This window comes from Protopterus annectens, chromosome 2.part1 (assembly GCF_019279795.1).
Source record: "Protopterus annectens isolate FY-2018-M chromosome 2.part1, PAN1.0, whole genome shotgun sequence".
Taxonomy (NCBI): Eukaryota; Metazoa; Chordata; order Ceratodontiformes; family Protopteridae; genus Protopterus; species Protopterus annectens.
The window spans coordinates 1,590,287,408-1,590,304,364 of NC_056729.1; the positions used below are offsets into that span (position 1 = coordinate 1,590,287,408).

The following is a 16,957-nucleotide window of genomic DNA, read 5'->3' on the forward strand; positions in this document are numbered from 1 at the left end:
TCTTCCAAGCAGACATACCTCTAGTTTTGGCCTGTGTGTGAGAGCTCCTAAAATATGAACTTTCATACTCTTCAGTGAAAGTCCATTTGTCATCTATTTCTGCCTGCTTACCTCTAGATCCACCCCTATTATCAAGATTGGAGGTGAAGCTTTTTAAATGGGTCCTGAACATCAGCCCACCAGTGAAACCTGTTCCTCCCCCTTGGGATTTGAACTCTGTTGCAGAAAAACTTACTTCTGCCCCCTTCGAACCAGCAGCTTCCACCACTTTAAAGATGTGTACCTGGAAAACAATCTTGATGGTAAACCTCACATCAGCCAGAAAGGTCTCAGAGCTGCAAGCAGTCATGGCTACTCTACCCTACACCATTTTTCATAAAGACAGAGTCTCTCTTCCTACTAACCTCTCCTTCATGCCCAAAGTGGTCAATGAACTGCCTCTGAACCAATCTATCCATTTACCTACCTTATTTACTTCGCCACAAAATGACAGTGAGAGAGTGCTCCATTCCCTAGATGTCCACCAGCAACTGATGTTTTATCTGCATAAGACCAAGGACATCAGGAAGTCCAACCAACTTTTTGTATTCTTTCATCCCAAGGCCCTGGGGAAGGCTGTATGCAAACAGACTATATCTTCCTGGATCTACAAAGATATATCCTTCTGTTACTCCTTCCATGGTAGAGAGTTGCACCACACAGTTAGAGCCTCCTTCACCAGAGCTATGGCCTCTTCAGGGGCCTTTCTTAAAGGCCTTGATACAGTCACTATCCTAGAGGCAGCTACATGGTCTTCTATACACACTTTCCCTAAACGCTATAAATTGAATAACATGTCCAGAGCTAGAGCAGGATTTGCAAAAGCCATCCTACATGGCTTCATGGAGACTGCTACTTCTTCCTCCACTCTTTTCTCTGCATAAGCTGTGGTACTCTCCCACATGTGAGAATACTGCAACATGAGAATAGAAGGATATAGATTAGTTGTGTAAAATCTTACCATAACCATAGATGTTCTTCTCTTCCATGTTGCAGTATTCCTTCCCCCTAGAGGACATTTTCCCTAACAGGATGGCATCCTTCAGGTACCCTTAGACTATTGTCCAACTGGGCATTCAGTTCTGAGGTCTGTGCATGCAGATGTCACATTTATGGCCCACAGTTTATGGCTTGTGATGTCCCCCGTACCTTACAGCAGCCAGGCTTAAGCTTTGGTATATGAGCTGGACGTTTGGGTCGCCTGCAGTGGGGGATCTCACATCCCACATGCGTGAATACTGCAACATGGAAGAGAAGGACATCTATGTTTATGGTAAGATTTTACACAACTAATCTTTGCAGGTGGCAATAGATCTGTTTTCAACATATGCATGCTGGTATATGGTTTCAAGTCCCAACCTATCCAGTTCAGACATTAATGTATCCAATATTACTTTCTCCATTATTTTTCCACAATATGAAAGTCATCTTAAGGGTCTATATGACTTTGGGTTTGTCCTACTCCCCTTTCCCTTGAAGACAGGTTTAATAAGTGCATGTCTCCAATGTTGAGGCATCTCCCCATATTTATTTCTTAATAAATAATCGATATAATGGGTACCGTAAGTTGTTGCTGAAGTGTTCTCCGGTCATTGTTACTAATTCCGTCTCCTGTCTGTGCTTTGTTTGGATCTAGTTTGAGCAGTTAATTTTCAATATAATCTAATTTGATTCCAGTATCTGGGGTACCTGGATGTCACTAGGACAACTTATCACCCTTTTTGTGGAGCCAAACTTTTTAAATAGATCTATAATCTGTTGTGTCTGAGAATACATTTTAGAATCTGCATAGAGTTTATCAAAGTGTGCGTCTTTACTCCTTCCACATCTTATGTATCTATAAAAATGTTTCCTATTATGCTCAATTTCTTTATATAAATGTTCTTCAAATTTTTCTTGATTTTGTCTCACACTATGCTTAATTTGGTTGTCCAGCTTATTTCAGTTTTCAAAGTTGTAGTACTTTTTAAACCATTACTGAAGACTTCCTGTCTGCTTCCTGGCTTTGTCCCTGCTCCTCATCTGGGACACAGCTCTCAACACCCTTCATCACCTTTCTTGTACCTTCCTCTAAAGCACTAAATCACTTAACGTGATATCTCCTTGTAATACATTATTCCTCCATGTCTTGTAGAACAAGGCTTGTAAATTTAATGTTTTTGAATATCAATACAAATTTTATTATACTGACTATTATGTTGTGTTCAATGAAACTGCATTATAAAAGTTATTGTAAATATTGATTGTACTAAATAGGACTCCTTGGAGCTTTTTCCCCTGGGCCTCTGTTGTAAAAGCACACCTGTGCCCCGTCAGACTTTTCTGATAAACAAATGTCAATAAGTAAATAAATAAAACACTCAATACCATTTTCTTCTTGGCTAAAGTAATGATTTCGGAAACCATGTCAGTAGTTTACACTTCGGTGGGGGGTGGGGGTTAAAGATTTAAAAAAAATGGCCACCAGTTAGTGCAAGTAGAAGCACAGACAATAAAATGTATCTTAGCCTGGATAACTTCAAATTCAGATTAATTAGAGCCTGTGTTAGCAGCTGTCTATTTGGCACAAATATACCTGTTGGGAGTGTTGCAATTCAATATTTGAATATGTACATAGTTGTGTGGGGTTAAAGATTTAAAAAAAATGGCCACCAGTTAGTGCAAGTAGAAGCACAGACAATAAAATGTAGCTTAGCCTGGATAACTTCAAATTCAGATTAATTAGAGCCTGTGTTAGCAGCTGTCTATTTGGCACAAATATACCTGTTGGGAGTGTTGCAATTCAATATTTGAATATGTACATAGTTGTGTATGTTTGTATTAACTTGCTAGGTTCTGGGGTGTACTTTTGTTTATTTTTTTTTGGGGGGGGGGGTTATTAAAACACAGCATCTTGTAAAATGTGACATAGGTTCCAATGCTGATGACAAAAATAACTGTACAAAGGATTAACTCTGAAAACATTAATGGGTGCATGTATCACAAAAACTGAAAATGGACATTTAAAAAAGCTGCCATATATAATAGGTGTGAATAATGACTTCTTGTCATAATGGTGACACTTTCCATATTGTTTTGGAATTTGAATGGTTTCACAGATGCAGACAAAAAAGAAAAACAACTTAAGAAATGCAGAGTGCAAATAGCAATACTACAGAAGACGCATTTAGAAGTGAGCATGTGAATTTTATAAAAAAATTCACAATGGATATTCTGCAGAATGTCGGATAAAGGAAAATGAGTAGTTATATTAATTGCTAGAGGAGCTACAGTAATGATAGAAGACGTGGAAAAAAGATAAACGCAGATTTGTAGTAGTAAGAGGATAGGGATGGCAAGGTATGAGGATTACACTGGCATGCATTTATATACTACCTAAAACTGCCATTTTTGCAATTTAAAACATTTTTGGAGAAATAATCAGCTTTCATCAGGGAATATTACTTATAGGTGGGGAACGGAATTTGATTTGCAACAGTGAGGCTGTATATGGGGGGGCCTAGAAGGGAAAATATAACAAAAGTGTGTAGATGGAAGAAATTCATGAAAATGTTTGGTATGAAAGACGTGAATTTAGTAATAGGAACTCAGAGAATTTACACATTATTCCCCAAGATGCAACAACTGGGATAGACTTGACAGAAATTGTATTTCACATGAACTTGTGCATTTAATTGAGAACTGTAATACACATCAGTAAATATTTCAGATCATGCACCAGTAATTGCCAAGATAGAAATGTAGGGCAAATAAGTAAAATGAGACACTGGCACCTCTCTACCTGCCTGTTAAAAAGGGATGAATTTAAGGAATGGGTAGTGGAAATTATCCTGGAGTTATTACGCAAAATAATTCTGTAGAAGTTACCACTAGTGAGTGTGATAAAATGAAAGAGTTTAAAAATAGGGTAGAAATAAAACGGAGAGATCTGGTTGAGAAGTAACGAGACTTTAGAGAGGCTGACAAAGGTTAAAGTACTACAAAGTATGGGGAAAATCACAGAATAAGAAGAGGCACAATTGCAGAATGCTAAAGAGAAAATAAAGGATTATCTTGGTAATATGCATGAGTTTAGAAAGATTACTGTTAAGCAAATGTTTTTAATAACTCCAGGGCATAAAAACTTGTGACATAACAACTTGAACAACAGAAAGTAGAAAAGGTTGTTGCCAAACTTATGGAGCATATAACAAGAAAAATTAGCAGTGATCCTGTAGAGGTATTAGAAATATTTCGGAAATTTTATGAAAATATGTATAGAGCAGAGAAGTGGGGAAATCAAGAAAAAGCACAAAGGGAGATATTTATGGAAGACTTAATTATGCTAAGGTTTAAAGGTAGATGAAGCTCAACAACTAGCAGTTAAGATAAGGAGGCGATGAAATAAAAATGGTGGTTTATAACCAATCTGCAGGAAGGTTTCCAGTAGCAAATGGTATTCTGGTGGAAGTTTGGAAGCTAGGAGGGAAGAACGTTATAGAGATCTTAGAAGGTTTTGTTTTCCAATATTTTAAAAGGAGGGGGGAGGCACCAACATCCTGGAAAAAAACTTTGCTGGCTATAATACCTAAATATGGTAAAGACTCATCAGATCCAGCTTCATACAGGCCCATTTCAATTTAAAAAATAAGTGTTTTTGTCTATAATGGCAAAAAAGAATGGCAAAGGCAATGCCAAAATTGATAGTTATGGACCAGTGTGGTTTTGTTGAGGGAAGGTAAATGTTTAACATTAATACAACAGTGATGAACCAGAGGGGTGCAGAATGCAAGAAAAAATGCTCCTGTTGGTAGATCTTGGTGCAGAGAAAGCATTTAACATAGTAAGCTGGGATTCTATGAGTAGGGCAATGGAAACATTTGCATTTCCTGATGCAGTAATAAGGTTAATTAGGATATATTTGCGATCACAGGCAAAAATCTAAATGGAAGGGTTCTTCTCTGATAAGCTGTGTCTGAAAAGTGGAACCAGGCAAGGGGTATCCTCTTTCCCTTTTGTTACTTGAGTTATACTTAGAACCATTGGCAAGGAAAATAAGGGACTGAAAAGTTCAAGGATATAATTGATATGGTGTTCGAGAAAAGTTTACTTTATTTACAGATTATATTATTTTGCACCTGATGGAACCAGAAAATGATATCTCATTGTTGTGGAATATTCTGAGAGAGTTCGGTTTGTTTTTTTTTTTTTTTTTTTTTTTTATTTTGCTTTGAGAATTAGGGCGGCCACGGTGGTGCAGCAGTTAGCATTCCCGCCTCACAGCAAGAGGTTCTCTGGTTCAATCTTTGGCTGGGGTTCCATCTGTGTGGAGTCTGCATGTCCTCCCCGTGGTTGCGTGGGTTTCCTCCGGGTGCTCTGGTTTCCTCCCATATCCCAAAAACATGGTGTAGATGGATTGGACACACTAAATTGGCCCTAGGTGTGGGTGCGTGTGTGTGCCTTCTGTGGAAGGTTGGGCGCCAGGCTGGCAACTTGGCATCGTAAAATTCCACTGCCAATCATGAGCGGACAGGTAATCTGCTGTGGCGACCCCTAACCGGGAAAAGCTGAAAGAAGTTTTGTTTTGAGATGTAAAATTAGTGAAGATAAAACAGAGGCTATTGCAATAAACTATGTACGTACATTTGGTTCACCAATACCCAAATTTATGGGGACGTGAGAAAATGAAGTATTTAGGAGTAGAGATTAAAAGGGATTCAGTTATGGCAGCTAAGGATATATGGGAAGAGACTTCAAGATAATTCAAAAACTGAAAAACTGAGACCTCTTGCCTGTGGACATGGCTAGCAAGATACAAGCAGTAAAAATGTTTTCAGTCCCTTTTGTTTTATGCAGAGGTCAAGCATATTTTTTATGAACCAAAGGAGTAGTTGTGGATTATAATTAGTAAAGATTTGAAGGATTTTACTTGGGAGGGGCAAAGGGCAGATGTCAAGTTGAATAAGCTGATTCACCCAGTAGAACAAGGTTTACAATTACCTGATTTGAAGGGATATTTTTAGAGCTACATCGTTAAAGTTCTTATTAATAACAAGCAGAAAGCTACAATTCAAAGTGGAAAGGGATGATGATGAAGCATGGGGAGGTGGGTAATTCAAGAAATAAGGAAAGAATGAGATTTTGGACGCAGATCCTTAAGGAAAACAATAACAGTCTCACAGGATATTATATTCATACAGTAGCAGAAAATATACTAAGAACTACGCCAACACAGGATGGAGAAAGGAGATCCTGCTGATAGGGATAACTACAGTTAGGAGTACAGAGAGTAGGTAAGTGGGGCTGCAATATACTAGAGAAACGTCTCAAAGGATTCAAGGTATTGGGAACATATAGAGAGAAAGGTAATAGAATGGGGAAGAAGCCAAGAAGACATTTGGATTGCAGGGTCTATATTACAGTATCGAATGAACTAAATAGCGAATGCTATTTAGTCGATCTGATACTGTCGAAATGGCAAAATAGCAAAGTCACGGAACATCGAATTTTTTCCCCAGGGAAGAAAATTGGTGGGCCATCTTTGGGACTTCGCACCATAGTGGAGGAAATGGCAATCTCTGAGTAGGTATTTTTAAGTAGGGGGTGGGGGGCAAAGCCCCCCACTTACATTTGTGTTTTTTTTTTTTTTTTTTTTTTTTTTTTTTGCGGAGCAGTGAATTTTTTCCCTGGGAAATAATTTGCTGTTCTGTTTGATATTTTGTTATTTAGATATCGATACAATGAAATAGCATTCGCTATTTTCATTGTACGATAATATAGATGCGGATTGCAGGATAGTGATTGCCTTCCCGATCAGAGATTGATAACTGAGTATAGATAAAGAGAAAGGAATAAGGGAATCCTAAATGAAAGACCTGCACTAGTTGAGTTTTTAAATGAATCTAGAACAGAAGCTGGCATTTAAAAGGAATAATTAGTAGGGCACATACCTCTCCACCTGGAAACATCAAAAATCTGGACAAAGACCCATGAAAAATAGGTACAAATCTGTACGCTGATTAACATAAAATTTGCATACATTATGCAACCCTGCCCACTCCAGTGGAATTGTGGGATACCAACTTTCAAACGCAAACTGAAGAACAGCCCAGAGTTCCCCCTGCAGCCATTCCAATGTCCCATTACTTGGCTGTTTCGCCCCATTTACCTTAAACACTGTAATGTGCATACTGCTTTACTTGCGCAGTGATTATTTGGATTTTATTTTACATTTTATAGCACAAACACTAATAGACATCTGCTAAAAAAGCAATACAGTCTCACAATGAAAATAAACTTAGCATTAAAAAACTTCTCTGCCCTTGAAACTCACATTTATTGAAACAGCAATGAAACCCACATCCAAAGAAAATGCATCTGGCCAGTGGTGGATAGAGATTACCTTTGGGCTGTTTTCAAATCATAGGCCCCTTGCACACGAAACATGCATATGCTCTTTGATGCACCTTCCTAACTGTATTCAGTTATATTCCTTGTATAATACAGTACATTTGTTAGAATACCATTTAAATTTATTGTTTGGAACATTTTTCCAGTAAGCGATGAAACAGTCTGCATGAACCAATAAAGACAAAACTGCCCAACTCAGAACATTTCCATCATAAAAAGTCTACTCAAACGTCTACAGTCTGCCAGCATCAGTAAATACGCACAATCTCTGCAGAAGTAAGTCAGATAATTCCACAATAAAGAGATCTGTAACTAACAGAGGTTGCTGCTAGCAAACAACTTTATATTTCGTTTCATCTACAAGTAAAGTGCCTGTTTGCCCTTGAAGACTAAGTTACATAAAAAAATAAGCTAGTAATATTTCAGTAGGGATTGGCTGGTCATAGTTGCTAGGTATTTCCGCCAAAGGAGGACATTCTCAGGACTGCAGCATCCAACCCCTTTAAAAGTACAACACAACACAGTACAGTATCAGCAGTCCATCTACATACTGTAGGAGTTGAACCCACAGCCTTCTGCAGCAAAAGCAAGTATACTAGTCTACTTGTTGTGCTACTGACAGTGTAAGTAGACTTTGCTTAAGCAGCACAAATCTTCTCTCTCCCTGAAGAATTGTGCAGCAGAAGAAATCAGGAAAAAGCAAAAATGTATTTTGGGGGGGGGGGACAAAGGCCCAAAACTGGGGACACATTTTAAACATTGCTTGTATAATCTTAGAAAGTTGCTAGAATAAAATGATGTTACCATGTGTTTCCTGAAAGATAGGAAGACTGAAACTTAAATGGCCATTATTATTTAGTGAATTCAGTTCACTGATTTGCCAGAAAACCATAAATTTTATTTTATTTCTATTTAACATTTGTTTGCTAGAAAGTCTGACTTGGAACAAAGCCAATTTTCAGCAGAGCCCTGGGAAGTGAAACACTCCAGACATGTGTCTTTGTATCGTGGGAGGAAACCACAGCACCCAGAGCCAGAGGAAAAACACACAAATGCAGAGAGGACATGCAGACTCCACACAGAAGGCACTTCAGCTGCGAATCAAACCAGAGAACCTCTTGCTGTGAGGCAACAACGCTACCACTGCACCATACAAATTTTTAAGAGGAGCAGACCAAAAATATGAGCTAAACATTCCAGTTAGTTTGTGAAAAGTTGTATAGTTGAGAGCCATAACTCACTCAAACCAGAAGTGGTGGTATGGGTAGAGAACTCAGACCCTTGCTTCTTGTACCTAAGGTACAGGGTTTAAGCCTGAGTAACTCTAACTACCAGTTATACCTAACTGGGGCATTTCACATACACACAAGATGACCCCCCTACATAATGGTTCTGTTTTACAGTCACAGTGCCATATTCACATTATGTTGCATTTGTAAGGAAAATGTACATTTCCAACTGCTGCCCCCTATATGCATCAGGAATACAATTCTGCTTCTGTTCCCCATGACCATAAACATGCTATTTCCAGATAAGCAGTCATCCTGTCTTTAAATATGTTGTGTGCAGGCTAAGCTTTGTATGTATGTATACATATGGAAGGTATTAGTTTGGGAACTACTGAGAAGTTTTAGTATTTTTTTTCTGAAGCAGCATGCAAGGAACAATGCATTTAGGTGACTACAATGAGTTTACCTTCTCATATTTTTCATCTTTATGGCTTTGATCTTGAAACATCATTACAGCTTATCAGCCGTCACTATTTAGCAGTTTGTATTCATGCTATTTCCTGTTCACACCACTTACAGTATCTTCCTAAGCATAAAGTTAACAATTGGAGGAAAACATTGTCTACTTATGGTCTCAAAATCTGGAATTCTAATCTATCCATCATGTTAGAGTGCCTCCTTAACATAATAAATGTACTCATCTTTAAAATTACTTATAACTTAATTGCCACTCATTCATACAACACATATTTAATATTTATTTATTATGGTTGCCCATCTTTGTTCCCTCATGTATTTAAAACATAGACTGTCTTCATAAATATGCCTTAAACCCAGAATCACATGCATGCATTATTTTCTTGATACTATGTTCAAAAGACTTTGTTCCCTATCTATGCCAATACTGTGTTCAATGGACTTTGTTCCCTATCTGTTCCAATACTGTGTTCAGTGGACTTTGTTCCCTATCTGTTCCAATACTGTGTTCAGTGGACTTTGTTCCCTATCTATTCCAATACTGTGTTCAGTGGACTTTGTTCCAATACTATGTTCAATGGACTTGGTTCCCTATCTGTTCTAATTCTATGTTCAATGGACTTTGTTCCGTATCTATTCCAGTACTATGTTCAGTGGACTTAGTCTTGGAATAGATAGGGAATAAAGTCCATTGAGCATAGTATTGGAATAGATAGGGAACAATGTTCAATGGACTTTGTTCCCTATCTATTCCAATACTGTGTTCTATGGACTTTGTTCCCTATCTATTCCAATAATGTGTTCAGTGGACTTTGTTCCCTGTCTATTCCAATACTATGTTCAATGGACTTTGTTCCCCATCTATTCCAGTACTATGTTCAATGGACTTTGTTCCTTGTCTATTCCAATACTCTGTTCAGTGGATTTTGTTCCCTGTCTATTCCAATACTATGTTCAATGGATTTTGTTCCCTGTCTATTCCAATACTATGTTCAATAGACTTTGTTCCCTATCTATTCCAATAGTATGTTCAATGGATTTGTTCCCTATCTATTCCAATAGTATGTTCAATGGATTTGTTCCCTGTCTATTCCAGTACTCTGTTCAGTGGATTTTGTTCCCTGTCTATTCTAATACTGTGTTCAGTGGACTTTGTTCCCTATCTATTCCAGTAGTATGTTCAATGGATTTGTTCCCTGTCTATTCCAATACTCTGTTCAGTGGATTTTGTTCCCTGTCTATTCCAATACTATGTTCAATAGACTTTGTTCCCTGTCTATTCCAACTTGGAATTTTCTTGTAGAAATCAACACTGTAGAGTAATCTATTGATAATGGATGCATTTGTTTTTGAAAAATATTTTCCGTTTTATCCAATCTGTGGAGAAAGACAGCATGTACAGTTATGGTAGCTGTATGTGAACTATTGTGCTGCTTTGTGATGTAGTGTAACACTTGCTTTTTTGTGTTAGTGGCCTGTATCATGGCTGGAAATACCTCAGGAGGATCATACTCCCAGTTTAAAGTGTAAATAAATTAATGAACAAATAAATGAATGATTATTGCTGTATAGCTGTTTGAAATTTTAGTGGAGGTAGTAGGCTAGATCATTCTTCAAAATGAAGGATGGTCAGCAAGTGAGAAAAAAATTATTTGTGAAAAGTTCCAAAAGATTAAATGTATGCTTTGTACTGATAACTGACGGTACCTCTGCAGAGATATCCACACAACAATCAGTTTTTCAAGCAATACGGTTCATAACCTTATTTCAAACATCCCCCTTTATTCTTTTACCAGTTCTTTTATGACCTCTTTGAGAAAGCTGTCACACTAGGATTATAGGACTGCTGAAGCAAAGATTTTTATGAGACTTTGAAGCAGAACTATTTATGGTCTTAAAAGCACTGCCAGGTTTTCTGACAAGAGACTTGCACCTCGTCATTCATATCCCTTTAGGAGAGACATCAGGTCATGGTTTTTATATAAGATTGTTTGAGGATGTTTGAACAAGGCATTGGAAAGAAACATGGGAACATTTATGCTTTTAACTCAGCATCCCAGAAGTGACTTAAAGTTCAGAGGTGATTAATATAAAATCTTTGTTACAAAAAAAAAAAAAAAAAAAAAAAAATCCATTATCAGCATGTAAGCTGTGGTGGGATTTTCTCCAGATAGACAACTATGAGCTACTGCAAACTAAAGCACACCTTGAGCTAAGATTAATGGCAACACACCCTAAGTACAGCGGCAGTTAAGAGTAATGGCAGAGCAGCACACCTGAAACGACACACACACACACACACTTGACTGAACTAAGATTAATGGCATTTGTAGCAAGATGACATACAACGTGAATGCACCCCTCCCTACATAGTGGTTGAACTACTGCAAACTAAAGCACACCTTGAACTATTTATTTCCAGTTTGATAACTGGAGTGGTCCACTGGGCTCAAGGAGCCCGTTTTCAGTGGAGGCCCGGGGAGAAAAACTCCATATTACATAAAACTAAAACAAAAGTAGTAGTATAAAATGAGATTTAGCAAACTACAATTGCAAAATTGAAGAAAGTTCATTACATACTTACATAGATTAGAGAACCATTTGTATACCATTTAAGTTGGACAGAGGCAGTAAATCATGTGTACATAGTTATAAAAACTAACAGTTGTAAATCATCTGTGAATAGCCATAAAAACTAACATTTGGAAGATTGTAGTAAATAAAAGTATAGTAGAATAGGGGAGAAATAAAGGTGGAAAGTACACTATTTGCTATGCATACATTCATGATTCTAGTGTATTTAGAGAGGGGCAGTTGTGCAGTAGAAAAAGTGGAGTGCATACATGGCAGAGTTGATTATCTTAGCATCAACATGTATATGTAGGTAGTAAAGAGAATCATTCCCAGATTGGGAGAGAGAATAGCGATAGAAAACTATGTACAATATTTATAATATATACATTCAAGGTATTGATATATTATGTTAGATTCAGAGAGAGGCAGCTGTTTAAGAGAACATGGAGTAGAGGTACAGGTAGAAGAGGTACATGTAGAAGAGTCTTAGCAGGTTAGGTAGGTAGAGTGCAATTACATTTCCAATTATGGGAGAGGTAGGACTGGAGCTGGGGTTGAAGTGTTCAAAGTTTTCAGAAATTCTTAGAGAGGGTGGGAGAGAGTTCCATTTTTTGGCTAAGGAAAAGTATAGGAGAAACTGACCAGTTTTGGTTTGTGTACAGAAAGTAGATTTTGGTGGGCAGATCTTAGGGCTCTGTGAGGGGTGTAAAATGATAAGATATTTGTTAGTGCAGGGCATGTAGTTGGTTTAAAAATTAGTTTGTGGGTGTAGTGAGTTGGAGGTAGTCAAGGTGGATGGGAAGTTCTAGCCACTTTAGCAGGTGGAGAGATGTACAGTGATGGGAGGAGCAGTTGGATTTAGTTGCGAATTTGTAGATTTTGTTGTAACAGATTTCTAGTTTTGAAGAGATGGTGGGAGATAGGTTGGTTAGTAGGGGTGCGCCGTACAGTAGTGACAGTAATAAGTTCGTAGTGGCAAGTGTTTCTCTTGTAGAAGCAGAGAGAAAGTGGGAGTTTCTATATAGCAAGCCAAGTTTCTGATGGGAACTAAAGATTAAGGGCAGCACACCCGAAACAGCAGTTGTAGCACGATAACGTGAATGCAGCAACATTTGGACTGCTGATAAATGTAGCAAACTCACTCAGCCAGCATAAATAAATAAATGCAGCAGCACGATAACATGAATGCAGGTCAGCCAACATAAATAAATGTAGCAGCACAATAACGTGAATGCAGCAAATGTAGTAAACTACTCGGCCTGCATAAATAAATGCATCAGCACAATAACATGAATGCAGCAAATGAATGTAACAAACTCGCGCGGCCAGCATGAATAAATAAATGCACTTCCACAATAACGTGAATGCAGCAACTGAACTGTCTGCCGAACACCAGACAGATAAGCAAACTGCCAGCAGCAGATAATGCACAACAAATATTTCTTTTTTCCTCTAACCTGGAGGACTCTGCAAAATGATTCCTCTTGCCATCCCTATTACCCTTTAAGTCCAACAGCCAATAGCTGATGACATCATGTACGCCCCTATAGGCTGGTGATGGGTGGTGACATCAGCCAAAAATTTAAAGTGGTAGAGTAAAAAAAAAAAAAAAAGACCGGAAAATTTGGAAATTAAGGGGGCCACTTGGGAATTTATGGTATCCCAATAGTTTGCTCTCAAAACCGGTAAATACCAAGGAATTTGGTACAGTTGAGAGGTATGGTAGGGCATATAAAATACTGTGCAGTAATAGGAATCAGTCAGAAGAGGTCAGAAAAGATATGTCACAATCTAGAAGAGTTGGGATTTTTGCCTGAAATGTTTGCACAGATGCTGTTATACCTCAAACAGACTCCAAAGAATTTTTCATCAGGTAGATGTCGAATGTTGGAAGTGTGATGGGGATGAAAGAAGTAACTGGGAACATGTCATGAGTTTGCAGACTTTAAGAATTCCCAACAGAGTACTCCGTCAGGGATACTGGGTGAGCAAAAATAGGAGTAAATTAAACAGAAAAATACACAACTTCAAAATGTAAAGGTCATGAGAGATCTGTGTACTTGAGTGGACTTACGTTTTACTGTCACATTGCAACTGTTTAGGAAATCCTTTTACCTTTCACAGCTCATAGCAAAATGCATTTCTTTCAGGTTAAAAGAAGTCCTCGTCTCCTTATACTCTGCATTGACTAGACACATTATTGAATGTAATGTCCCGTTTGGGATGTACCTTAGTAAACATTTCAAGCAATTGGAAAGACCTTAGAATGTTGTAACTAAAAGGTCAGGGACATAAAATATCTGAACTTCAAAGCAAGACTGTAGGTCACATATCCCTGTACTCCATTTCACATGGATTCTGTGAGGGCAATCTGTGTCTTGCTTATAGAGCCGTAAGAGATCCAGCAGTCCAAGAACTCTCTCCTACTTTAACAAGTCAAACAGTCCACCTAACAGTACGGCCAAGAGATCTAAATCTACTCCAACAAGTAAATTAGACAAGGAGAAGGGATAGATTTGTCGTGCAGTGTCTACCCCTTCTCTGGAACAAACTTCTTCTCCAAACTAAGCAGTGTGACACATTGTGTCCTTTTAAAAAGGAACTGGACACTGTGATGGGTGTTCATAAATTCCCCCCTGGTATGACTGGCCTGGCACAACTTGAAAAGAGAGACCAGGTTTATGGGTGGGCACTGGCAAAGGGCAAATGGGCCTCATGGTTCATTTGCCTTGTAACGTCTGTGATCAGTATCTTCTCAAATTGAATTGAGGCATCATGGAGATCAGCTGGTTTGCTACACATAATACTGTTGGGCCTTCCCATTTTTTTTCTGAGACCACTGAGGAAGGACAGCATTGTACTGTAGCAGAAAGCTTGGGGAGTGAACCCTTCAGTTACATCTGCAGGCTGCTTCCCTGGTTTCCATCAAGCCTAGAGACAGTCCTTCCATCTTTGATCTCAGGTCTTCCCCTTAGGGTCAGCATTGATGAAGGGGAGATGGCCTTCTAGGCTCTTGCTTAATGCTAGAAGTCTTGGGTCTTTTGAAGAATGTTTCTTGCTGCCTCCCCCATATGAGTTAGCAAAGAGGTTGCTTTACAAGTCCTTACGGGAAAGGAGATGGCTGGAGATTGAGTTGTACCTTTCCCCTTGCAGTCTCTGGCTTTCATGTTAGAGGTCTTTCTGCAGTTCATTAGTGATTAATTTTTTTGGCCTCCTCTTGTAGCTACTGCTGCGGTTCTCATCACTTTGGAAGATGATAAAAATGAATCCTGAGGCCATTTCAGGATTGGGTTTTAAGAAAGGGGTGCTTTGGGCACAAATCCTTTGTTTCATACAGATTATTGGAAGATGCAGTTTAACATATATACATTTGTATTTGAATTACTCAATCAAACAGTAAATAAATATTTTTACTTCATCAGCTGAACTGTGAAATCAGTTCTCCTTGATGAGTCACAGATAACTCCATCCTTCCCCTGTGGACAGTCTTTACATTTTTCATTTGTTAACTGGGTAAACCTGCTAGGCAAAAATGCCTCTTTTTAATGGTAACCTAGAAGCAGTATCTGAATAATATGCTTAGCGTTACAGAATAGATAAATGGAGACTGTGAATCAAATCCCGGATCACAGGGAAGAGCTTGTTAGCAGCTCAGCTCCTTTTCTTAATTTTGTGCATTAAGCAGCCTTATTTGCCGAACTGTCTGTAAGTGAAAGTTAGAAAAGTTACTTGAGCATCACTTGTTAGCAGTGATGGCTGTAGAGCTTTGTTGTTAATTTACAGGTGTGTGCCCAATAGTGGTAAGAGATTAAACTGGCAGGATGTGGGGTGAACATGCATATTTAGCTATTGCTTCATCAGGCACACTGCTATCCCCAAATTTTGGAACTTCCAAATAAATAGATGATGAATGGTAATTGGTAGGGAGAATAAACCTGGTCACAGGACTCTTCAAAAAGGGTCTTGTTTCATAGATCAGTTGGTAAAGTAAGACCATATATTAAACACGATACTTTCCTCAAACAATTTGAGCATCTTAGATGTGTACTTCACTAACACTAAGTTTCTTATCTGATTCATTTCAGGTCTGGAAGGCGGTCGGTTGGAGGCTGATAGCTTTGTCCATTGGGTTGTATGGCCTTCTGTATGTGTATGAGCGTCTGACATGGACTTCCAAAGCCAAAGAGAGAGCTTTCAAGCGCCAGTTTGTGGATTATGCTAGTGAGAAGCTACAGTTAATTGTCAGCTACACAGGGTCAAACTGCAGTCATCAAGTACAACAGTGAGTAAAATACAGTGCTAAAGTAGATTTACTGACCAAAAATATGTATAATGTGTATTAGTTTTTCAGCAGCGCAAGTACAGCATTGTATTTTTTATGAAAAGAAAATGTATGGTAGATATTCCTTTTGTCATTTAGGTTCAAGATGTTTTAGTATCCTGGCATGAAACCCACATTCTTAAGAATCTTTTTTCTAGCCTACTTCTACAAGGTCAGGACATTCACCTGTAGCACCAGACCTTTGTTTAACTAGTGTTCTGCCCAAGAAGGTTAAGAAAATTTGAGCACTGGCCAGGACGGGTGAGGAATTACATCTATTTTGCCTGTTTACCTCTTGCTTAATTGGATTAAAAGGAGACTTATCTCAGGATTGTGTGTCTCTGCATAGAATCCCAGGTAATAATCAAGGACCTGATGGGGAGGTGCCATCTTAGAAGAAGGAAAGGGACTGTGCCACTTTCCCTTTTTGCATACCCACTTGTTAAGGTATGCGAATAAAGGGATGGGAAAGGGTATACACACAGAAAACACTTTGGCTCTTCAGCATTTGTGAAAGCTGTGATTGGATCCAGATCCAAAAAAACAGCCTTCTAGGATATGTAGATTGAAACTTGATGCACAGAACATTTTCTTTTGACATGTTTTCCGCTCTCTCACTAATGTATATATTTCAGTATTTTAAACTGTTTATTGTAATTTCATGGAAGATTGCGGCATACTTAGTAAAATTATTGATGTAACATAGTTGTCATTCACTCGCATTCAGTTGTCACTGTGGTTACTGCTGTAGTAAAGATGGGTGGCACAGTGGTGCAACGGTTAGCATTGTCACCTCACAGCAAGGTGTTCTCCAGTTCAGTTCTTGGCTGGGGTGCCATATGCGCAGAGTCTGCATGTTCTCCTTGCATTCACATGAGTTTCCTCCAGGTGCTGTGGTTTCCTCCCATATTCCAAAGACATGCATATG

At 38.5% G+C, this 16,957-nt stretch overlaps 1 protein-coding gene across 1 annotated transcript in view; it reads left to right on the plus strand.

Moving 5' to 3' along the window:
* The window catches only part of MFN2 (mitofusin 2), a 495,982-nt gene that overhangs the window by 412,179 nt on the left and 66,846 nt on the right, over window positions 1-16,957 (plus strand). Inside the window, exon 15 of the mRNA XM_044063040.1 lies at window positions 15,794-15,990. Coding sequence (XP_043918975.1) covers window positions 15,794-15,990 — 197 coding nt within the window. The remainder of the gene's footprint in view (window positions 1-15,793; window positions 15,991-16,957) is intronic.